A 25445-nucleotide genomic window follows, 5' to 3' on the forward strand; every position below is an offset into this window, starting at 1 on the left:
CAAAGCTGTTCTGATGTAGCAATGTATGTATGTATATATACAGCTTCTTTGTTTTATAGATGGTTTTATTTTTTGTTTATAATCCCAGACTCTGAGTCTGTATTAAATATTGAATTGAATTGAAATGAAACTGGTGAAACGATCATTATAACATTTCAGAGCCTCACAGCTGCATCATTTTATCCACTCTCCCTTAAACGTCACAAATTCAGTGACCATTACAAAACAGGAAGTAAATTCTGCTTCAAACAGTTTCCGTTTGGCTATTGCATTATTCAAGATATGTTGTGAGTGATCTCGTATACAGGCGGCTGAAATGAGTTTCCTCCGCAGGGTGGCCGGGTTCTCCCTTAGAGATAGGGTGAGGAGCTCGGTCATCCAGGAGGAGATCAGAGTAGAGCCGCTGCTCCTCCGCATCGAGAGGAACTTAGGCTGCTGCCCCGTGACCCAACCCTGGATAAGTGGTAGAAGATGGATGGATGGATGGATGGATGGATGAATGGATGGATGGATGGATGGATGGATGGATGAATGTGAGTGTGGAGAGTTGCAGGATTGAGTGTCCACTCACCCTACACACTACATGATTTGGGATGGATCTTTACATGGCGGAGCCTCCACAAGAACACGCAAACAGATGGTTAGCATGTTAGGTTAGTGTGTAGTGGTGTCCAGGACAAGATGAAGACAATTGGGTAGGGAGGATATGACACAGGAGGAAATCAGACAGGTTGAGGAGATGACAAACATTTCAAAATAAAACAGCTTAAAGCACAGTTGTCAAACTCCAGCCCTCAAGGCCCGGTATCCTGCAGGTTTTTGTTGTCTCCATGCTCCAACACACCTGCCCGAAATTCATAAACAGGTTGCCATGAAGCTGCTGGATCCATGTGATTTGTATCAGCTGTGCATGTAGACGGAAATAACAAAAACCTGCCGGATACCAGCCGTTGAGGACTGGAGTTTGACACCCCTGGCTTAAAGGGTCCTGACACTGGTGTACAATTACAAACATTTCAGTGCTAATATGTTCAGTCCATAATCAGTATTTGTGTTTGCTTCTGCTGCTTAGTTCATTAAAATACAATAATAAAATTTTATATTAATATATTTTCAGGTGTTTTTGTAAAGCATTGCGTATCAGTGTGTCTTATCATAATTCCATATGTTTCAGTCTGAGATAGAAGCAAGGCAGGATTTTAGTTGGTTGCTGGTCTTTCTAACAACACTGATGCAGTCCACCTCAAAGGTTAACTCCAAGAACGTCTCACCTGCAACTCTTACAGCCACCCGCTGAATGGGTTCAAATTGCAATGTACTAAAATTATAACGATTTCTTTTATTAGGACATGATGGCTATGCCCCAGCCTCCTGGTTAATCACTCCATGGACACCCTTCAGACTCGCCTGGAGGCTTTATTTTATCACATCACCCACTACATGTTAAAAGGATGCTGGATGTGGATCCAATACAAGGTCATTCGCTTTACAAGCAGTAGAAAGTTCATAAAAACATATTCTACAGTGCACCACTTCCCCGTTTCAGCCACTACACCACGAGGACGTTTGACCTGAGGCGTTAATGGGACCTGACTGCAGGCTACTGCAGTTGTATCCGTTGTACAGAAAATTACTGCTTTAAATCTCACTGTGTGATCATATTTAACCAAGTGTATGAATTTAAAAATGAAGACAAACAATAAATCATTTTTATTTATTTCCATTCATGTTTTTGACACAATGTCTCAGTCTCACCTCTGTCTGGGTCTGCACACGCCCCACACATCTCAGGCGTTTACATGTGCCAAGTCGAGCCAGTTGGCATGTTCAACTAACCGAGAGGTTGGCTTTAATCAGACAGATACAAACAATGTTGTTGTGTATGAACCAAAGACTGTAAATAAAAGATGGCTGGACCCGTAGGTTTCTGAAGAGCTGAATTAAAGCTCATTGGGCGGTTCCTGCTGTTGCCATATTGGCAATGTCACGTGTGTCGTCTCTTCCAGAAAATATAAAAATGAGCAAAGAGGTGGAGCTGAGAGGGTGGCTGTGAGCGTGGGGGTGGATGATTGACATCTATCGATGTCCAATCTGCCTGTAGCTAAGAGCTAACCCAGCTAACAGCAGCAAACAGGAGCTAACCAGCTAACAACGCTAAGTGGGTCAAAGCAAAATGGTGCTGTTAACTGGCAAAAAACTGGAGTTCTGCTACTTTCTGCTTTCTTCCAGTGGGATATCAGGTACCTGTCAATCAAAAGCACACGCCCCTAATTATTCAGAAATTGAGATGAAATTTCTTCTAAATATAAAAGCTAAAAAAAAAAAAAACTCACACAGTTGTCATGAAGGTAAACCTGACCAAATAAACCTAAAATGTTTTTGGTTTTTTTTGGTTTTTTTATCAGGCTGTAAACATGTGAAGTTGGTCTTTTTAACATGGGAGTCTATGTGGATTTGTTGTTTTGGAGCCCCTAGTGGATGAGAGGGGAACTGCAGGTTTTGGCACTGTTTGCTGCCGGAGTTTGCCACTTGGTATGAACACATCAGTGAATCTGGCAGAAGGCTTTCATCAAAACTTTAAACCTGAGAACAGATCTTAGAGGGTTCATAAAAACATACTGGTGAATGAATCCCACAGTTCAAGGGAGTCCAAAGTCAGTCAGTGACTGTCTTGCAGGTTTTCAGCGTATCTCTACTCCAACACACCTCTTTCACATTAAATAGACTAAGTTCTGCACAAGGACAGATCAATTTGAATCAGGTGTGTTGGAGCAGGGAAAACCTGAAGAATTGGGGCCCCTTGATGAACAGAGCTGAACACCCCTGCTATAGTTCCTCAATGTAAAAGAAAGAGACCTTGGAAATATGACAATGTACCGAACATGATCTGATCCTGATATTTCACCTGGTTCATGGACAAAAGGAACATTACTGAAAATCAATACTGCATGTTTGTCTTTGTGTTATGTACATTGCATTCTTTGCACTAAACTGAAGGAAAATCCACTTAATAATCAGCTTTCAACTCAAAAACTTGCATCTCTGACACACAAGCTGCACTAGTGATGGTGAAAACAGTAAGTTGATCTGAACGATCCCCATCAGTCCTGAGCGGTATTTCTCAGCTTTAAAGCAACATATGCTCCAAAAACACACACGTTTGTCAGGGAAGGCTTTGCATATTTCAGCAATGCAATGCAAAACTACAGACTGTTACAGCAGTACAGTAGACAATGCAGGTGCTGGACTGGACCTTCGCTGTAGTGAGAAGGACATGTAAAGACTGTCGAGCAGCTGTACAGATGGTGCAAGGTGGGCATGAGTCAAAAGCCAAAGACACCGTTTTCATTTGTATCAAAGCTTTTTCAGACATTAATAAGATAGTTTTTTATCGATGACACTGACAATCTGCTGTCATACTTTTGATAAACTGCACTCTGAGTCTTAATAAGGATCATTAACACAGAGGATACTCTGTTAGCTTCCATCGACAAGAGGAAAAGATGGGAGTGATACTGCTGGGTACTGGGATTTACAGATAATTAACAAGTCATTGGACAGACTTTTCAACAATGACAGATGATGTTTTGATTATAAGTTATGAGTGTCAAAACACAGCAGTGCCTACCTTAGCCGTGGCTCTCGCCTGGTATTCCGGACAGCCATTCACTGTTATTGTTTCATGCATGTACTGGTACACCTGAAAGAAATGAAGAGAGACAGGTGTTGGAATTACACACAACTGAAATATGAAATCACTTCCCAGCTAATTTCCATAGTCAAATAATGGCGTTCCTCCCCAGCTGGCTGCACCGACTCATACTTCCCTCCAAGAGGCTGACTGATAGGAAGGCAGTGCAATATACTGCCACAGGTGATATGTCAAAGTAATCCTCCAAATGGCAGGCGCTAGACGTTCCCTCGACTTACAACGGTAAAAGGGTTTGTTAAATTCAATTCATTCAACATGCTGTTACTGAAATTACAAAGATGGGATTTTGCAAATAACCTGCCCACAAATTGTCACCGCAGGAAGTTATTTTGTGTTATAAAACATGAGTTCCTTTTTTTTTTTTCAATCTAAGAGCTTCTGCTGATTGAGTACAGCGCATACACTGGTCCATCTGCTGGTTGGACCTCTTTGTCATCCAGAACTGCCTTCATTCTTGGTGTCATAGATTCAGCAGAGTATTGGTATTTTGCCTCATATTAACAAGAAGTATCACACAGTTTTCCATCTATCCATTATAAGAATCTCCCGTTCCACCACATCATGATCAGAGGCTCCCGTTCCCTCACCAATCCCAGAGCTGCTTTGTGACATGGTGCATCATCCTGCTGCAAGTTTCCATCAGAAGATGCTACACTGTGCTCAGAAAGGGATGGACATGGTCAGCAGCAGGACTCAGGCAGGCTGTGCTGGTTAAACCATGTCATTCCACCAGCAGCAGCCTGAAGCATTGATCCTGACGGCAGGATGGATCCATGTTGTCATGATGTTTCCAGCAGATTCTGATCCTACCATGTGAATGTGGAGCTGAACTGGAGACTCATCAGACCAGCAACGTTTCTCCATCTTCTAGTGTCCAGTTCTGGTGAGTCTGTGTGAATTGGAGCCTCAGTTTCCTGTTCTTACTGACAGGAGGAACCCGCTGTGGTCTTCTGCTGCTGGAGACCATCTGCTTCCAGGCTGGACAGGTTCAGAGACGATGTTCTGCATGTCTTGGTTGGAACCAGTGCTTACTGGACTTCCTGCTGCTTTTCTATCATCTCCAACCAGTCTGTCCATTCTCCTCTCAACATCAACATCTAGGTATCTTCTCTTCAGACCTTCTCTGTAAACCCTGGAGATGGTTATGTGTGAAAATCCCAATAGATACTCAGAAGAACAACGTGGGATGTTCAAAGTCACTTAAATCTTCTTTTTCCTCATTCTGATGCTCAGTTTGAATTACAGCATGTCGTCTTCATCATGTCTACGTGACTAAATGCTACCATGTCATTGGCTGATTAGATATTTGCAGTTTAACAGGCGGATGTGACACAGTGGTTGTTGAACGTACAGTAAGTACAGAAAGCTGACATTTGTGGTTAAGATGTGAATTTGAGGAGCGCCATTTCTATCTGTATTCAGGACAAACCAAATAAACACCCAGACTTTCTAATAAAAATACTTATTAGACACATCTTGTTGATGCATGATGAATGTAGAGAAAAAGCAAAACAAATCATGCATCGGAGGTTTAAAATGAGTGATGAGCTGATAAAAGTCACAGATACCTCGGTTGTTGCTGAACTGCTTTAATCATTCCTTTTGGCAAATTCTGCAACTACGAGGCAATCAAACTGTTTTAATCTCACATCAGCTGCTGCAATTAACTAACTGCAATTCAATTTTAATGGGAATTAAACGGAACATTTCTCAATACAAAAAGAAAGACATGTCACAGAGTTCGGACTTAGAAATGAATTTAAATCACGTGCTTCTCTTCTCAGGCTGAGCAGCTTATTGGAAGTACAACATTACAAAGCTCTCACTCCTCTGAATCATCAAAGCCGTGTATACTTACAGGATACAAACCCAGAGATATTTCTGTGTAGAGATCACTGAGAGGGAAGAATAATATAACCAGGCTTCTCGAGGCTTGTTTGCTCATAAATCTCCACGAGCAAATGAACCGATTTTACTTGCACAAGCCTACATTTCAGGGTGCAACATATTTTTGTGGGTTTATGATGCTCATTTATATTGCACTGTGCACACGCTCAACTCCCAAACAATAGCTTTTCCTGTGGACTTTTCATGTTTTGAGGCTGAGAACAGCTTTATTTAATTCAAATTTATTTATAAATCACATTTTAAAACAAACTTTAGCAAAGTACTTCACTGTGGTAACTCCAATCAGATACAAGCAACTGCAAAGATAACACGCCAAGGTATCATCTAGTTAGCTAGCACTGAAAGCCAGAGAGAGGAGAAATGTTTTCAGTCTAGACTTAAGCGGCCCGAAAGACTGAACGGACCTGCCAGACAGAGGGACACCGCTCCACACATCTGGCTTTTAGCCTGGTTTTAGGGACAGTGGCTGACATCAGACCTACTCACTCAGATTAGATAGGCAAACACTTAAAAACAATAAACACAATTTCACAAAAAAGCAGACAAGAAGCCAGAGTAGGTGTCCTGTCTGCTCTTTCTCGGGTTCGCTCAGCCTCACCGGCCAACTGATTACCAGCAGGATTCCCTGCCAGTATGGAGTTTCCCAGTGTTCCCCTCGTTATCCCCACATGTTTCACCTCTGTTTCCTTATATTTAATCCAAGCAGCAACCTCCAGTGGTTAAAGGCAAAGTCTATGAAGAAGTGCATAAAACTGCAGTTCCCCCTTCATCCACTAGGGGCTCCAAAACAGAGCAAATCTCCATAGACTCCCATGTTAAAAAGACCAACTTCACAGCAGAAATAAACATGTTTACAGCAGAAATAAACATGTTTACAGCAGAAATAAACATGTTTACAGCAGGAATAAACATGTTTACAGCAGAAATAAACATGTTTACAGCAGAAATAAACATGTTTACAGCAGAAATAAACATGTTTACAGCAGAAATAAACATGTTTACTGCAGGAATAAACACGTTTACAGCAGAAATAAACATTTTTACAGTTTGGTACAAAAATCCATTTTAGGTTTACTAGGTCAGGGTTATCTTCATGACAACTGTGGGGGGAGTGAGCTAAGTCACTGGTTAACAGCGTGACTCGGCTTTAGCCAGTGCACCTAGCTAGCTTGTTAGTGCCCATTAGCTCATGGTTAGCTCTTTGCTACAGGCAGGTTGGGGTTTGCTAGATGTCAATCATCCTTGCAATGCTTACAACCCCCTTCTTAGCTCTATGTCTTTGCCCATTTTTGTATTTTCCGCCAAGATGGTGATGGCAGTTACCGCCCAATGAGCTTTAATTCAGTTCTTCCAAAACCTACCGGTGACGACACGGAGGCTCCGCACTACTTAAAGCTGGGGTAGGTAATCTTGCTGGGAGACATTTTTTTTACTCTAGGTGAAGTGGTTCCTCATCCTGATAGTAGTCTATACATTTTCTATTCATGAACAATGGGCTCAGCATCTGCAGGGGGAGCCGTAGGGGTCGGGTGCAGTGTGAGCTGGGCGGCAGCAAGAGGCGGGGACCCTGGCGGTCCGATCCCCGGCTGCAGAAACTGGCTCTAGGGATGTTGAATGTCACCTCTCTGGTGGGGTAGGAGTCTGAGCTTGTGCGCCAGGTTGAGCGGTTCTGACTAGATATAGTTGCACCACTTTCACATCTTCCTAGCTCCCCAACATTACCCAGCTTTTCTCCCTGTGTTTAGTCAGTTTCTCAGTGTAGTCTTGTTGTTTCCTCACCAGGCTTTCACTTTAGATCTGTGTATGAGGTGTCTCTTGCTACCTGATTGAGATTGATTAAAAAACTTCTTTGGACTGCATTGCTGCTGCACTTGTGTCCACCGTCTCCAAGTCCACTGTGACAGTAATGACCACAAGCTCGCGTTTTTCTGCAGGGAGTCCTGAGAGTTCATGTTGGTCAGGGTCTTCACCTGAAAGAAACTGGTCTTGATGATAGAGCTGATGTCTTCGTCTAATTTAAACAAAGGATCAACCATCAAGCAGAAGGACAAAGGACACAGGGGCGGTTCTACAGGGGGGTGCCGGATGGGCCGGTGCCACCCTGACTGCAGACTACAACAAAAAGTGTTTCCTTTCTTCTATTCTTTTATTAGTTGATTTTTTCCTCCCTCTCTTTCATCTTTTTCTTTAAGCAGCTTTTTATTCTCTCTCAGAACTGGGAATATGAAACAGAGTCATCTATTTGCTAAAGTGATGCCTTTGGCTATTCAAACCTTGCTCTTTCTTATGTAAATATTTAGAAACGGCTTTAATCGAGTGTGACAAGTGTGTTACAGATAGAGCTGCTCTACTTATGCAATATTTGACATCTGCTGCATACAAATAAGCAGCACAGCAGTGAGCAGAAAAGTAATGACACTGCAAAATAGAAAAATGTTCATATGAGGCATCACTGATGTTTTTTAATATAGCCACAAGCCCAGTAAATTATGCTACAGTCTCACTGCACAACCCTTTTACTGGTTTTGGAAATCTTTCATTTGATCAATGAATTGCTTCACATAACTGGCGTTTTCTGACTTACATTTTGTGTTATGTCAGAAAATTAACAGGAGAAGGAAACATTTCTCTTTCCCTGAACATGTGCATTGGTAAACTTGCCATGTGACTAAGGTCAGGCTGCAGGCTGAAACGTTGCTTTTGCATTTGGACACCTGCTGGGCTGCTCACCAACCTGGAAATGACAGGAATCCTTTACTGTTTTCACCATGTGGCTGTTTGTTGATGCAGAGAGGAGATACACACCAGCCAGAAAGAGGACTGTGGAAGAGGCACAGAGGTGGAGAGCTGGGGGTCACCACCAATGTTTTACTTTTACAAACTTTTAGCAAAAACAGGATCAATGGATGCATCAATAAACCACTCCAACTGCCCGCTGGCATTCAATTCAATTCAATTCAATTCAATTCAACTTTATTTATATAGCGTCAAATCCCGGCAATGCCATCTCAAGACGCTTTACAGACAGAGGGGAAAACATAATGAAGGCCAATTCATAACAGCCTATATAAGGAAACCAACAGATTGAGTTGAGTCCAACTCAATCTCCCATCCTGAGCAAGCACACTGGCGACAGTGGGAAGGAAAAAACTCCCTTTTAACAGGAAGGAAACCTCCGGCAGAACCCGGCTCAGGACAGGCAGCCATCTGCCTCTGCTGTGTGGGGGGAAGAGGACAGAAAGACAACAGACAACAGGAACTGCTACTCCCGGCCAGGGAGACCTGCTGAGACAGGAGACATACATGTTAATGATGCAACACTGTTATGGGGGGGGGGGGGGGGGGGGGGGGGGGGGGGGGGTAAAAGAAAGAGATAAAGAGAAAAAGAAAGAAGCTCAGTGTATCAGGAAATGTCCCTCAGCAGTCTAAACCTATAGCAGCATAACTAAGGGATGCTAACCATCCCTAGCATACTCAGGTTACATCATATATCCTGCCAATCCTTTCTGACGATGAGAACATGTTCATTTTACAGCAAAGCTTTCAAGTTGGCACAGTTTGAAAGATTCTCTCCATGTTTTGAAGTTCCCTAAAATGGAACATGCTGTGTTCCTGCACGCCAGTCCTCTCTGGTGGGGGCTGCACTTTGCTCTTAAAAGGCCACGTACCCTGAAGGCATCTTTTCAAATCCCTTTCACCAAGAAGCTCTGACTGTTCCCAAAGCACTAATACAGTCGGTCCAACCTGTGGCACAAGCTCCTTCCTGTCCAGGTGTGACATGTGATCTGGACACCGCAGCATGGGAGAACAGAGACGTCTTCATCAGGCTGACAAAACTGGAAAATTATGAAAATTGTAGCAGGACTTGATATTAGACTTCTCATGACGGGTGCAAACAATGTGACGCAGGAGGAAATATACTAGAACTTGAACGCACTGGCAAAATAAAGAATTCAACCACACTGACTGGAAGTCTCTGCTGAACTATAAAACCAACAGCATACAGAAGATGTAACGGCTGTTTATTGCAATTTTCAGATTTGTGGAGTGGGACTTTCAAAAACTCCTTCCTCTCAATCATTTCCAGTTGGATAGGTCCTCCAGTCATCTTGTGTCCTTCCTTTCCCATTTGCAAGGCTGATTGACCCTGACAAGTCACTCATGGTGATGCAGTGAGACTGAAGCAAAGGACTTTTCCCGCCACCGTCGCCTGGAGAAACAACCAGCTCATCAAACTCTCTCTCTGTCATCTGGCCCAACCCTGCTGAGGTAGCTCCTTATCCAGACGCTCATTCTTCATACTGACAGCTGATTTCTCGTCCTTAACAAGGCTCATGTACAGATGTAGTTTATATCCCAACTCTGGGGGCTTTGAGGTGAGTGAAATGAGCTCTATCTGACATATGTGTAAAGGAAGAGATAAAATCCCAGACTGTGATTCCAGCGGACAGAAAGGTCATCTGCTCTAAGGAAACGCTCCAAGGTGAAAGAGAGAAAAATGAACTAGACCTACAGTTGATTCCGTCTTCCAGCTCTTTGAACATAAAAGTAGTTATCGCTGAGATGCCTGATGAAAAGAAAAGGATTAAGTGCAATAAAATATCATTAAATTTGACTTTTGATTAGAATCTGCGTAGATTCATAGTTACCAGCCAATCTAAATTTAAATTAATTAAATTAGATCTTTTTTTTTTTTCTATGAAAATGAATAAAAAGAAACAAAGTGGCCAACCAGTTACTAATCAGTTACTAAATAGTTATTAATGGGTTACTAACCAGCCTAATTCTTTACACCACAGCCATATTTTAGTTTTTGTGTTCTACAAATTAGTTCATTTGTTTAAATTTTTCAGTGAAAGTATGATACACAACAAAACCGTGTTCAGGAGAAACATCAATAGTATGGATTACAAGTATATTATCGGTATTGTTTGACAGCAGCATGATGAGATCAATATTTTTCCTACAGAGGGATTTGGGGGTAAAAAGCCAAGATGTGATTGACCACCAATAGCCGGTTTATCTTTTTTCCAGCTGAATTACAATGTTAACAGATCAAATGATAGCATCTGATAAAAGGAAAAACAGATTTATTCTAATAATTATCACATTGTTTACTAACAAATACGCTTTAATTTAAATGTAACCATTTGCTCTTTTTTTTGCTAAAAAGGTTTTATGTGAAAAAATTCTTTTTACTTTTTTTTTACTGTGATAATAATCATGATCAATACTTAAAAATTATTAAAGGGGTGCTATGGTGGTATTTGGAGTTTTCTGAGCTTTCTACAGTGTTACAGTGTTGAATCCTCATCAGACATGTGAACGACACTGTTTTTTATCACCTAAACACATGTTTGAGTTTGAGTTTGAGTTCCAGCACGCTCTCCGTTCGGTTTCCATGGCGATAAAAAACGTGTGGTTTTAGTGAGTTTTTTCTACGTGGAAATCCTTGTGACGTCCCGGGGGATAAGGTTGGGTGATTGGTTACCTTCTACTGGTTAACAAGGGCATGTACAAATACATCAGGCGGGTGGAAAACGTGGGATAAAGTTATTTCCAACGATGGCTGGTGAGTTTACCAAAGAGAGACATCCTGCTGCATTCGTTGCTGTGGGTTGCTGTTTTCCACTTCGTTTTCAGGCTCTGATTCAGGTTCCAACATGTAGGGCTGTATGCTATGTGTTGACATTGTAGTTTGTTTTTTTATTGAGGTCATATCAGCCTAATCCTTCTGTTTATGAGACGTTACAATGACGGTGAAAGCAGGTGCGGTGCGCGCTCCCGATGTAGTGCAGTGGCGGGAGGCGGGGCTTAATGCGGAAGAGTCTCAATCCACTCGTTTTGCCCGCAGGCTGATCTGACAGCCTACGGAGAGGGTCGGTCTGAAGTAAATAAAGCCATTTGTGACAATAACTCCATCAATCCCAGTCCTTCTGGTCTCAGAAATAAAAATAAATTAGCCTGAAATGCACATAATAGTTCCACTTTAAATGATTGTAAAATTGGTATGAGCGATCATATTGATACCAGCTCAAAATAAAGTCATTACATTTTTTACCGGTAAGCATCTACGGAGAAAAAAAGATGAAACATCGTTGCTGTGATTCCTCTGAGTGATGCTGAGGTAGAAAACATCTCACCGAACAGCCAAACAGAGGTAGAAGGACACAAACAACACACTGTATACCTCACCAGGCCATTAAATCCCCTTCCATTCATAGATCGCCTCAATCAGAGCGCTGATGTACACAGCTGTTCCACAGCTCCTCCTTTATGCTCTGCATAATCATCTACAGAATCCAATAACCGGCACTTCAGTAAATAAAGGCTCCTCCAGCTGCCTCAACACGACTATGATTCTTCCCACAAACCATAGTCTGCCTTGCTGCGCCTTACAGCTCCCAGAACGCTATGGTTCCCATGGCAACTGCTGGACCAGCTCTTTGTGGGTAAAGCGGTGCGAAGGGCTTCAGCTGTTGGAGCTCTTTTGGGAGGTCTTAGACCATTCCAGTGACTGGTACTGGAGCCAGTCAGCCAGTTGCTAGGCATGCTGTCGGTACCAGGATGTGCTGAGCTACCCCCGAGCTGAGCACCAAAAGGACAAAAGTCTTTTCTCTTTTTCAGCTGCTTTGTATTTCTAGGACAAATGTCACTTTTACGAACATTTACAGGTGTTTACCTGCAAATCAGAGACAAGTACAACATTCTGTAAATGTACAGCAGATGGATATTCATCAGTTTAAGAGGAAAGAGGAGAAATTTCTTCATAAACTTTCTCAGAACTAATTAAAAATGAATTTAGGAAGACAGTGGGTCATTGTTAGCATGGTGTTATTCTCTGATAAACGGAAAAAAACACAGCAAGTTCACATTTCTTTGTTTTACTGTAATCTACTCAGGCACAGGAACAGGCACCACATTTTGCACACTGGGAATGCATTTTCTGAGCTTCCTAGATGTCCATAGACACCAGTAGGATGAGACAGGAGGAACTAATTTTACTATATTCCAGCTGAATATAAAGTCTTTAAGGTTTTGCAGCTGTAAAGATGCGTTTGCAAATGATGCCTGAGTTTCTATTTGTAAATCCAGTTTTGTCATCCTGCAAAAAGAATCTGCTGGAAAAATCCAGGTTTGTAAATGTGTGGAAAAGGATTTGCAGGGTTGTAAAGAAAACATTTGCATTTGTGAAAAAAGTTCTTTTGCTAAAATCATGTCCAGAGATGCAAAGCAAACAAAAACTTCATGCTGAAGTCATGACTTTTGCCCCGTCTTTATTCTTCTTCTATCTGACTGGATGGTGACCAATCAAACCGTCCAATCAGGGAGCAGACGGGTTCCTGTCTGCCTGTCTGCAGGGTCTTAAAGCGAAAGTAGATACATTTTAAAGAAAAGAAACTTTATTCACAAACATAAAGTATGACACTTTTTGCTAATATCTATTTACAGCTGCAAAATCTTTACGATATCTCTTTTTAGTTTTTCTGAACACATGGCCAATACCTCAAGGTTAGAGTTATCAATACGCCTGGAAGGAGGAAATACTTGAGGTTTGAGTCATTCCAGGGCTGCACAGTGGCATAGTGGTTATCACAGTGGCCTCACAACTAGAAGGTCACTGGTTTGATCCTTGGCTGAGGTGAGGTTTGGACAGTGGCCTTTCTGTCTGGAGTTTGCATGTTCTCCCCATGTATGCGTGGGTTCTCCAGCTTCCTCCCACCATCCAAAGACATGCATGTTGGGTTAATTGGTCACTATAAATTGCCCATAGGAGTGAGTGGTTGTTTGTCTCTGTGTGGCCCTGTGATGGACTGGCGAACTGTCCAGGGTGTACCCTGCCTGTCACCCAAAGACTGCTGGGATAGGCTCCAGCTTCCCCACCACCCTTCATTGGACTAAGCGGTTAGGAGAATGGATGGATGATTCATTCCAGTCAACCCTGGAGTCAGAAATATGTCTCAAAAGGAAAAGAAGATAACTTGGATATGTTGCGGCACTTATTTTACAATTGTTTTATTCTTCACAACAACATCTGTTAGCATCAACCAAACGTTTTTGTATCCGTCCCAGATCCCTGTGATCGCCGCGTTTAATAAAGACATGAAAAGTACAACAGTGTGCAGGTCCAGCATGTTTAGCGAGGCGGTTTAGGTCTGGGTTGAAAATTGATTGCAGTGACTTTTCACCCAAAACACAATCCTTCGCTGTAACTTTTCCTCGTCAGTCTTTGTCCACCACACCGTGATGCACTCCTCCCACTCGGCGCTTTATACAACACCTTCCAGCGTGGTTCTGTAAACCACAAGCTTTTAAAGCTGGATGACAAATCCTCAGTATGTCAAATTTTTGGGGTTTTTTTGCTCTGTGTTGTTGCTCTGCAGCAAATCTCCTGACATTACATTATATTTCATTTAAATCTAATTTCTAAACATCTCCAACAACTGTCTTTAATTCCAGAATAAATGACATTTTATGCAACAATGAATTATTGTGCAGCAATAGCAGCATCTGTCACCCTTCTCTACTGCTCACACTGCTTTCCCTGAATGTCCCATGTGACAGTATAATACTCCGACAGACAGAAAACACCACGTACACAGGCTCTGCAGCTATCAGCTGGTGTGGCTGTGACGTGTTCCTGCTTTATACCCCCATCCTCCTGATGAATGGTGTTGCAGTGATGGATTAGTGGGAGGCTGTTTTCTATTGCTTGTAAATGAAAACGTCCCAACAAGAGCAGAAAAACAAGGAACTCCTGTTTTACAAGCCACGGTTTTATTTGTCCTTGTAAAATGTGATTTAAAGAAATCTTTCGCGGTCATTTGCTTAATTAAACTTCAGCGTAACGAGCTTTATAAATCGAAACAAATTAAAAAGCTCATCTGAGTTTTCCGGTTCAGCTCAGACTGCAATAAGACGTTTTTATTATGCTGCAGTCATATGCTGAATGACAGCACAACAGCATTGCTTCCAATTTCCAGTTTGGTTATTTTGGCTCTGAATAGGTTGAGTTTTGATACAGCAGCAGTTCTGTAAAGCTTTAACTTTAACCAAGAATGGAAATAGCTGGATAAAAAGCAGAAATGTGGAAGCTAATCTTATGAGACATTCCAGGCAAAGCTACTATTAGACATGAAGGAACATTAGTCAGTCATTGTTTGAGCACTCCACATCCTCAACAGGGGAGGATACACCTTGTGAACTAGGATTTAAGGATTAAAGAAACTAGGATTCCTTGTGAACCCCCAGCAGGTGTTCTGTGCTGGCTAGCACCATGCTGTTAGCATTGTCACGTACACAAGTCGCTTGTGTATTTAGTCCCAGGCGTTCAGAAGGAAAGCTTAGTAGAACAGGGGCCTTTCTGCCTTTCTGTGTGGAGTTCTCCCCATGTATGCACATGTTTTCTCAGGGTACTTCGGCTTCTTTCAAACACAAGCATGTTGGGTTAATGGATTACTCCAAATCAGGGATCCCCAACTGTGGCCCTGGAGTGTCCTGCAGATATTGGACGTTTCCCTGCAGCAACTAACCAGATTCAAATGTATGTCTCATTAACACTTGACAGTAAGTTGGTGTGGAACCGTCTCTTCTGAATCAGGTGTGTTGTAGCAGCAAAACAGTGAAACCTGCAGGATGGTAGTCTTCAAGGACCTGAGCTGGTGACCCCTGCTTCAGAGAATCATGAGAAATAAAATGTCTTTCTGGATAATCCAGTGGAAATGTTTGCAACAAGTCAGAAAAAACTCAAAGAAAGGTAAACTGGCTGGGGTGTGGTGTGTGGTTGTAGGGGGATCTGTTCTGGTTTACGGTCTGGGGGTGGTGGTAGACTGGATCCCTGGGTGGATCACTTCACGTTGGAAAATGGGTATGGCTGGTGTGGACAGAACCACCTGTAGCTCAACATTGGAAAGAGCTTCAGGTGGACTTTATGACACCCAGCCCCGCCCTGTCATCATTAAGGGTACTGAGGTGGACATTGTGGACTGTTACAGGTACCTGGGGGTCCACATTGACAATAAACTGGACTGGATAGCCAACACTGATGCCGTCTACAAGAATAGTCAGAGTCGCCTTTTCCTTCTGAGGAGACTTAGATCCTTTAATGTCTGCAGGACAATGCTGCTGATGTTTTACCACTCAGTGGTTTCCAGTGTCATCTTCTTCATCCTGGGGTGGCAGGGGGGAAGACATGCTGATGCCAACAGACTCAACAAGTTCATCAGGAGAGATCTCATCTCATCTCATCTCATCTTATCTTATCTTATCTTAAACCAGTAGCAAGGAAGCCACTTGTTTCTGCTTGTGCCAGTATTAGTCTTTTATATGTACATTTCCAAAAACATATCAGGATCAGGATGCAGTCGTCACTCATTTCTTTCGTTTGCAAGAAAAACAAAAGTATGAAGGTACCTGCTAGAGGCGGGGTGGGGGGGTGTTGATCACATCACTGAGCTCAAGGACTGCTTGAACAGCAGTGCAAAGGAACCAGCTGTACTATAAGAAGTGCTGTTATTGTTATGAGAGGTCCTGAAGAATGAAGGCAGCGTGTTTAGTCTCTGTGATGTGACTGTGACTTACCTCCCTGATGGCTGTGCAGAACTCACTCTGAAGGACCTTCTTCAGAGACTGGAGCTTGTGACCAGGAACGTCACCTGACTCCTGCAGCTTTTCCAGCAGTTCGATGGCCCGGGCAACATCTGGCAGGAGGAGAGAGAGAAAATCAGAGTGAGTGCATGTGTGTGGGCTTTCAGGGCAAGGAGACAGACGGGAACAAAAAAAAAGAGGTCTATTCAATTACATTAACAGCACAGCAATGACAAAGGCACTGGAGCGAATCAATGGGTGCTATAATAGAAATAGGCTCAGTCAAGGCCTGTTGGAAGAAAGACAGAATGGAAATACCATCCCTGAATCATTTGCATTGACTTTGCATACAATAATAAAGGAGAGGAAGGATAAGTATACAGATCCAGAAGCATAAATAGTACATGAACAGACTGACATTACAGGCATAAGCCTTGATTTGGAGACTCGACACTGCAGTCCCCTAAGCTGCATTTCTTCCTTAATTAGATGAGCTTTTCTGCAAGCTTTTTAATTTTTTGCCCTCTGAAATAAGCAGGTCAAACAGAAGGGATGTAATGAAAGGGATGGAGAAGGAAGTGATTTGGAGCTCAATCACTGGCCTTTGTTCTGTTCAGCGTGTATCCAGAGAGAAGCAAAGAGAGACCCCAGCTGATTCTCATCAGCAGTCATATCGGTTATGCAAGAACGAATCGAGCTAATAGCGCTCTGCCACATCTTCATCTTCTCTTTATATTCTGGAAGGAAATCTTTACCTGTTTTCACAGAGGAAAATTTGACTATCTCATTGGGTGCTGAATCACAGAAGTAAACTTTAAAGCAACAGTTTGCAACATTATGAAAATTTTTTTTTAAAAAATCAATTTTTTCATCTCTATTTTATTTTGATCTTTACTCCCAGTCAGCATGCAGACATGATGTTTCCATGCAGACATGATGTTTCCATGCAGACATGATGTTTCCATGCAGACGTGATGTTTCCATGCAGACATGATGTTTCCATGCAGACGTGATGTTTCCAAGCAGACATGATGTTTCCATGCAGACGTGATGTCTCCATGCAGACGTGATGTTTCCATGCAGATGTGATGTTTCCATGCAGACATGATGTTTCCATGCAGACGTGATGTTTCCATGCAGACGTGATGTTTCCATGCAGACGTGATGTTTCCATGCAGACATGATGTTTCCATGCAGACGTGATGTTTCCATGCAGACATGATGTTTCCATGCAGACATGATGTCTCCATGCAGACGTGATGTTTCCATGCAGACGTGATGTTTCCATGCAGACATGATGTTTCCATGCAGACATGATGTTTCCATGCAGACATGATGTTTCCATGCAGACGTGATGTTTCCATGCAGACATGATGTTTCCATGCAGACGTGATGTTTCCATGCAGACGTGATGTTTCCAAGCAGACATGATGTTTCCAAGCAGACATGATGTTTCCAAGCAGACATGATGTTTCCATGCAGACGTGATGTTTCCATGCAGACGTGATGTTTCCAAGCAGACATGATGTTTCCATGCAGATGTGATGTTTCCATGCAGACATGATGTTTCCATGCAGACATGATGTTTCCATGCAGACGTGATGTTTCCATGCAGACGTGATGTTTCCACGCAGACATGATGTTTCCAAGCAGACATGATGTTTCCAAGCAGACGTGATGTTTCCATGCAGACATGATGTTTCCAAGCAGACATGTTTCCAAGCAGACATGATGTTTCCATGCAGACATGATGTTTCCATGCAGACATGATGTTTCCATGCAGACGTGACGTTTCCATGCAGACATGATGTTTCCATGCAGACATGATGTTTCCATGCAGACGTGACGTTTCCATGCAGACATGATGTTTCCATGCAGACGTGATGTCTCCATGCAGATGTGACGTTTCTACGCAGATGTGACGTTTCCATGCAGACGTGATGTTTCCATGCAGACGTGATGTTTCCATGCAGACATGATGTTTCCAAGCAGACATGATGTTTCCAAGCAGACGTGATGTTTCCATGCAGACATGATGTTTCCAAGCAGACATGATGTTTCCAAGCAGACATGATGTTTCCATGCAGACATGATGTTTCCATGCAGACATGATGTTTCCATGCAGACGTGACGTTTCCATGCAGACATGATGTTTCCATGCAGACATGATGTTTCCATGCAGACGTGACGTTTCCATGCAGACATGATGTTTCCATGCAGACGTGATGTCTCCATGCAGATGTGACGTTTCTACGCAGATGTGACGTTTCCATGCAGACATGATGTTTCCATGCAGACATGATGTTTCCATACAGATGTGATGTCTCCATGCAGATGTGACGTTTCTACGCAGATGCGACGTTTCCATGCAGACATGATGTTTCCATGCAGACATGATGTTTCCATGCAGACGTGATGTCTCCATGCAGATGTGACGTTTCTACGCAGATGTGACGTTTCCATGCAGACATGATGTTTCCATGCAGACATGATGTTTCCATACAGATGTGATGTCTCCATGCAGACATGATGTTTCCATGCAGACATGATGTTTCCATACAGATGTGATGTCTCCATGCAGATGTGACGTTTCTACGCAGATGTGACGTTTCTACGCAGATGTGATGTTTCCATGCAGACAAGATGTTTTCATGCAGATGTTTTGTTTCCATACAGATGTGATGTTTCCATGCAGATGTGACGTTTCTACGCAGATGTGACGTTTCCATGCAGACGTGATGTTTCCATGCAGACAAAATGTTTCCACGCAGACGTGATGTTTTCATCTCAGCTGTCAGATTCTGAGGTTAAAATAATGTAAAATGAATGTAAGAACAGATAAAGAGCAACCAGAAGAAGAAAACAGAAGTTTGTAGAAATGACACGCAGATCAGCAGTGACCAAGCCTTTTCTCATCCGCACATCATTCTCTCACATCTGAAACGCGCACACACACACACACACACACACACACACACACACACACACACACTATTTACATGTTTACACACTTCGTCCAGCACATATTTACTTGCTATCCTCACTAAACAAAACCATCAACAGCTCAGCAGCTTTATCCATGAAATACAATGTGGTTTTATCATAACTTCCGTGTTTAAACAGAGGTCTCTTAGCAACTTAGCGGGGATGATGATCTTGTTTTATTATAAAAATTAACTTGTTAGCATGAATCACATGTTGTGAATATACCACATAGAGCATCAAAGAGCAACTCTGGCTCTTAAGGCTCCGCAGTGCTGAAGATTTTAGATGTTTCCACGCTCCAGCACACCTGATTCAAATAAATGTCTCTCCTCAAAAGCTGGCTGTCAACCTCCACCAAAACCAGTTGACCCAATAATGTAGGAAGTCTACAGGACTGTGGCCCGTGAGGACCAACTTTATCCATCCCTGAGCCTCCAGATAAACACAGGATTGATGGTGAGGGATAGTAAACCTCCTGGACAAAAGATACCTGGCTCATCGAAAGCATAAGCTATGGATTTCAGTTCCTGCTACTGGTCCTTAGAAAGTGCACCAGTGGGATTTTGATGCAGTGGTTAATGCTAAACTTTAAAACAAGGGGATTTTTGTTATTCCTCCTCCTAATATGTGACAAAAAATAACATGATCTCTGTCTGTTGCACTTCCTCAAAGGTCCATAACATGTTTTATATGTTTTCTGGAGTATCAGCTGAAAAAACAAAGTAAAAACAAAAATAAATAAGCCACCTGACCTCTCTTCACATCACAGTTCCCACATTTCCTTGTATGGTGACATTTTCCTGTCATGCATCCCAGCCAGACCATGAATACCACCCACTGCAACCACAAGCGAATCCATCACGTCCTTCTTCCTCAGTATGACACTTTGCTTTTCTTTTAGAAAATCTCTACAAGTAGAGGCTTTGATTGCAAGTTGACCTATACACCCAGCTATCCTGGTTTTACATGTTTATAATCTGTTTTAACATCCTGACTCCTCATCTCCTTGACAAACCTCTAGAAAGTTTAAAAAAATTTTTAAAAAAGGCATTTAAATAAAAATCCTCTATTAGGATGCCGTTTCCCCTCAAGAGAAACCCTTTCTTGGTCTTAAATAACTCCAAACTATTTGGAGTTACCATGGTGACAAAGCTAACCAAGAAGCACGCACTATTAGGAAGTACATGAGTAGAACATTTGTGATCTTTTCATGCTGGGTCTAATTTTAGCATTTCTATTTGTGGCGTGTCATCCCAACTACTTGTAAGACTGCAACTAAAATTATCAGAAGCAACTCGCTGTGCTTGAAAAGCAGAACAGAGAATCTATTTCATTATAAGACTGTCAGGCAACTCTTTTTCTTTTACTTTGGTATTTGGTAATGTGAGTTCAAGTATTATTGAATGTCAGTGTGTTCAAATCTATTCTTGCAGTTCTCTGATGGACACATATTGGTGGCCATTCACTTCTTTTTTTTGACCCATTTTGAGACAATTTTTCACTCCTATGACTAGTTTCCATATCAGTCCTGTAGGTTTCTGAAGAGCTGAACTGAAGCTCATTGGGCATTTCCTAACATCGCCATTTGTGCAGTCATACATGTTGTCTCTCCCGGAAAATACAAACATAGGCAAAGAGGGGGAGCTGAGAGGGGGGCTGTGAGCATCGGGGTGGATGATTGACAAACTCTGACCGGCCTGTAGCTAACAGCTAACTGAGTTAACCTGAAGCTATGAGGAACTAACAAGCTAACAGAATTAGCCGGCTTAAGCTAAATCGAACTGTTAGCTGGCTAAAAACCACAATTATTCAAAATTTCGAGATAAAATAACAGAGGAGTTTAGAAAAATTCGCTCCCCCACAGTTGTCATGAAGGTAAACCTGACCTATTATACCTAAAATCTTTTTGTACCAGGCTGTAAACATGTTTATTTCTGCTGTGAAGTTGGTCTTTTTAACATGGGAGTCTATGGGGATTTGCTCTGCTTGGTGCCCCTAGTGGATGAGGGGGGAACTCAAATTTTTGGCATGTCTGCAAAGGCTTCACTGTTGCTTGGTCATGTCTCGTGTTGTCTACACAAGCTTACGAGAAGCCATAACCTGCTTCTGACCAAAACTTGTGGATTGCAAGAATATAAAACTGTTTCTAATCCTGCTCGCTCCTCGTGAAACCTCGTGTCACACAGTGGAGGTTGTGCTGCGTGCCGAAGGGACTCAAACCCCCGGACAGTGCATGTGCTTGCATAGTTGGCAGTGAAAAGCGGCAATGGCAGCAATCCTTACTGCAGAATGGACAGACTAAATTGCCCACAATATATACATATCTATAATATACTTAGCCTTTTTTGTTTATTTTTTATTTCAGAGGTCTCTCAGAAGGACAAAAATAAACAAGGAAGACAATTTTTTTTGTGCACATTTTAACAAATGTTGAATGTTTCCACTTCTGGGGTTCTTCTGACGTTACAGTTCTGGTGAAAAGGGTCCAACATGTCGTGTTTGGACGTACGGTGTAAGTGGACAAGTCGTATCTGAGCAGCTGGCTTCTGAGGATTGGACAGTGTGATAATGTGAATCATGCACTGTGCACTTTTAACCTTGTGATTCATCCGTGCGGTGGACCTGCGAGACACGACTGAGAAAAACGTACCGTGTACTCCAGCCTTAAGGTGCAACCTGGAGAAGAGAGGAGTCAATTCCTCCATTCCTGAAAACCACAGACAGTGAAAAGAGCTGTTTAAAAGGGAGCTGACGTGCTCTCACTGCTATTTTTGGTAGTCAAGAAATGATGCATCCACCCATTTTCATCTATTTATCTGAGATCCACTCCCAGCAGGTCCATCCCTCTTCCCAGCAACATTTTTCAGCTCCTGAGGCGTTCCCTCACCAGATGGGACGAATAATCCCTCCAGTGAATTCTGTGTCTTTCCCAGGGTTTCCTCCCAGTTGGTTCTTCCCATTAAGCCTAATTTATTGGTCATGAACTAAACTAAAATAATTCCATTTAAAGACATGAGTACTGGCAGTTTCAGCGTGACACATCATGCTGTTTAAACATTGATGTTTTTTAAACACTCTTCCAGAATAACTTTTTTAAGGATTTGAGTTTATTTACTCAGCCCACAAGATGCATACTTTACCCCCTGTACACCACATACCACACAACACACTCCACCTGTAGGTATGAAGACAACTCTATACATCATAGTGTTGGGCAATTAACCAAAAATTTATCAAAACCAAAATTTACAAGCAATATTCGATGTTGTCTTGCTCATGTCAATTGTTAAAATATTTGTATATTTTAATTTAATTTAATGGAGAAATATAAATTTAATGGCCATATATATATGTAAACTTTGGGTGTTTATTTGAACTTATTTCACAACATGTGCTCTTCTATTATAAAATCCTTCAGTTAGCTACGAGGGCTAAAAATAAAATTATAATTAAAATAATCGCTAATTCATCGCAATCAAAGGTTACCGTTAATTTTGATACTGGCTGAAGCACCCAGGCCACATACATCAGCTCTAGTCTGCAGAGCTAAGTAAATTGTACATTTTGAAGCATGAACAATGTTGTAATATTCACGAGAGGCTGACATTTTTTCAGGAATCCCACGGCTCACAGGATTCCTGCAGGATTTCCACAGGATGGGAGTCAATTTCACTATCGATCAGATGATAGGGGTGGTACAGAATAAAATGTTCACAGGAACAGACGGGAGCGGGAACCAACCAACCAACAATCCGACAAAAGAAAAAGGAAAAAAAACAGGTGCTCCCATAGTTTTTGCTTAATAACCTAAATAAAAAATAAAAAAAGAACTACACGACCCAGAAGCCAACACTGGTTTCATGCCAGAATTGAAATAAGAAGAGGAATAGAGTTCTCAAACACCTGCAGAGAAACCAGGATGGATTTACAACACAATGTCATGAATAATGATGATTAGATTAACAGAATTTAATCATTTAATCAAATTCAGCATAAAGACTGAATAAATTACAATAAAATGGGAGCAGGAATCATTCTGAGTGGGAGTGGGATGGGATTGATAGTGTTCTTATCAGGACTGAGACGGGACAGGTCTTTCTATTTGCTTTGGCCCAGGAGTGGGATGGGACAAGATTTTTTTCTGTGGGAGTGGGATGGGACAGGAGGGAAAATCCACTCCTGTGTCATCCTCTAGTATGCAGCAGAGGTTGTACACACATCTGGAATCAACCTAAAATGATGTGAAATGTGAAAATTAACTCTCACACCGACCTGAACAGAAAAGATTCAGGCAAACCTACCAAAGTGTCACACCAGAAACTGCAGGTGTGGGGTTCCAAGGTCTGGACGGGATCAGGGAGTGGAGAACGGACGGGACGTGGAGGACTGACAGCAGCTCAACGGCTGCTAGCGAGATGGAAAAGCTTTCCCTCCAGAATCCCCTCAGCCACCAACACATGCTGGAAGAACATGGTGGTCCTGAACCAGATCAGTCTGAGCCAGAATGAAGTCCTTGTTACTTTTACACTGGTCAGAAGCACAAATCCGTCCCATTGCAGCCAGATTGTGTCAAAAGCTCCTTAAAAGTCTTAACTAGAGACTCTAAGGCTGCGTTCACACTGCAGGTCTCAGAGCTCAGTTCCCATTTTCTGGTCAAATCCGATTATTAGCTCTTCATATTACATTTAAATGTGACCTGTCTGGCGGTGTGAACAGCCCACACTCCTGAAGTGACCCCACACTCAGCTGAACATTAATGACGTTGCACACGGGACGCAGTTTACATAAATAAACTGGTACCGTCATTTACTGGCTTCTGTTAATAACAGTGTGTAGCAGCAGTCTGTAAATCTGAGAAGTTTCTGGTAAAAAACGGATGAAGAGAAAGAAGTTTAATTTCTATGACGTCCCCACTCGGAGGAAGTGCTGCAACATCAGTATGGAGGAGTGTGTGGACGCGGCGTCGGAGCCAGAAGTGGTGGGATCAGGATGCGAGTGAGTCTTTACATGGCAAGAAATGCCTTTCACACATCTGTCAACACATCGCCTCATCATCACTGTACTGCTTAGCAAGGCGGGTCATGTCTGACACACAAAATCCAGATGCTTAAAGAAATGAAAATGATACAAACTCCAACAACATCACAGGTTGTTTTCATCACAGTTATGTAACACAAAGCTGTTCACAGCTGAAAAATATATTTTTATGTAAACTACGCTTTTAACTATAACAGCTGCGTTTACCAGTCGGTTAATCCAGAACATTCTCATGTATGCATCCTCTAAACTCCAGTTCACAACAGTAACTACACAATTGTACACCAGATACATTCAAGAAAAGTGGGAAAATTGCTTTAATTAAACTTGTATGAAAAAGTTGATTACAAAGCATCCACAGCCATGTTTCTATGACTTTATGGTCATTTTTAGGAGCAACTTACATGAAGTTTGCCATCAAACGGCCAGCGGGCCGACACAGTGCAACCATGTAAACAAATTCACCTCCACAACACGGCATTCATGCTGACATTAAATTCAGTGACTGATGAGCATCTCAGTCATGTAGATGACAGAGGAATTCTTGCTGCATGCACACCTGCAGGAGAGGAGCTCTGAGCACTGCGAACCACCAGGCTACAGGAAGGAAATGCGAAACACATTTCTAATTTTCAGTGTGTTTTACAGCATTTCAGCTTTACAGTGCAAATATGTTAGAAAGTCTCAAATTAATTCTTTGCCTGTTTCTGTGTGAAATGCTTATTAAGAAGCCAGTTTAGTCCTTATCGAGACCTTGTGGCCTTTGAGAGGAGAAATCGAGTTGCAGTTAGAGTGAGAAATCTTTAGAGTTACACTAGTCAACCATTAATCGACTACTTCAGATTATGATCAACATAGGCAGATGTGTATAGGACATGCTAAGCACTTCTCTTCTGGTCCGCCTTTCCTTTCAGATGAAGCTGCTCCCAACTTAAGCAGCAATTTCCAAAGTCACCTGATCCATACGCTCAACTGCACATATGCTTCCTGCTTCCCAAGGGACTACTTTCTGCTAGGGATGAGCACATAAAGCAGAAATACTATTCTAAATCACTGAGAATTATTCTACCATTTTTCTACAATGCCACATCTTCCTCTCACCCCCAGCAGGTGTTTGGTGTCTGGTAGCACCATGCAGCTAATACTGTCATGTACACATGTTACTTTTCCATTTAGTCCCCAGTGTGCAGCGGCTGTGGAGAGCACTTTGGCCAGG

General features: G+C 42.2%; 1 protein-coding gene across 2 annotated transcripts in view; it reads right to left on the bottom strand.

Annotated features, from left to right (window-relative positions):
* lin7a (lin-7 homolog A (C. elegans)) overlaps window positions 1-25445 on the bottom strand; it is a 70880-nt gene that overhangs the window by 16167 nt on the left and 29268 nt on the right. For both annotated transcript variants that reach the window (XM_079263311.1, XM_079263312.1), the window contains exons 2-3: window positions 16202-16320; window positions 3629-3700 (exon numbers count right to left, since the gene is read on the bottom strand). In XM_079263311.1, the coding sequence (XP_079119437.1) occupies window positions 3629-3700; window positions 16202-16320 (191 nt within the window). The remainder of the gene's footprint in view (window positions 1-3628; window positions 3701-16201; window positions 16321-25445) is intronic.

The sequence above is a fragment of the Telmatherina bonti genome (genome assembly GCF_933228915.1).
Source record: "Telmatherina bonti genome assembly, chromosome: 23".
Lineage (NCBI taxonomy): Eukaryota > Metazoa > Chordata > Actinopteri > Atheriniformes > Telmatherinidae > Telmatherina > Telmatherina bonti.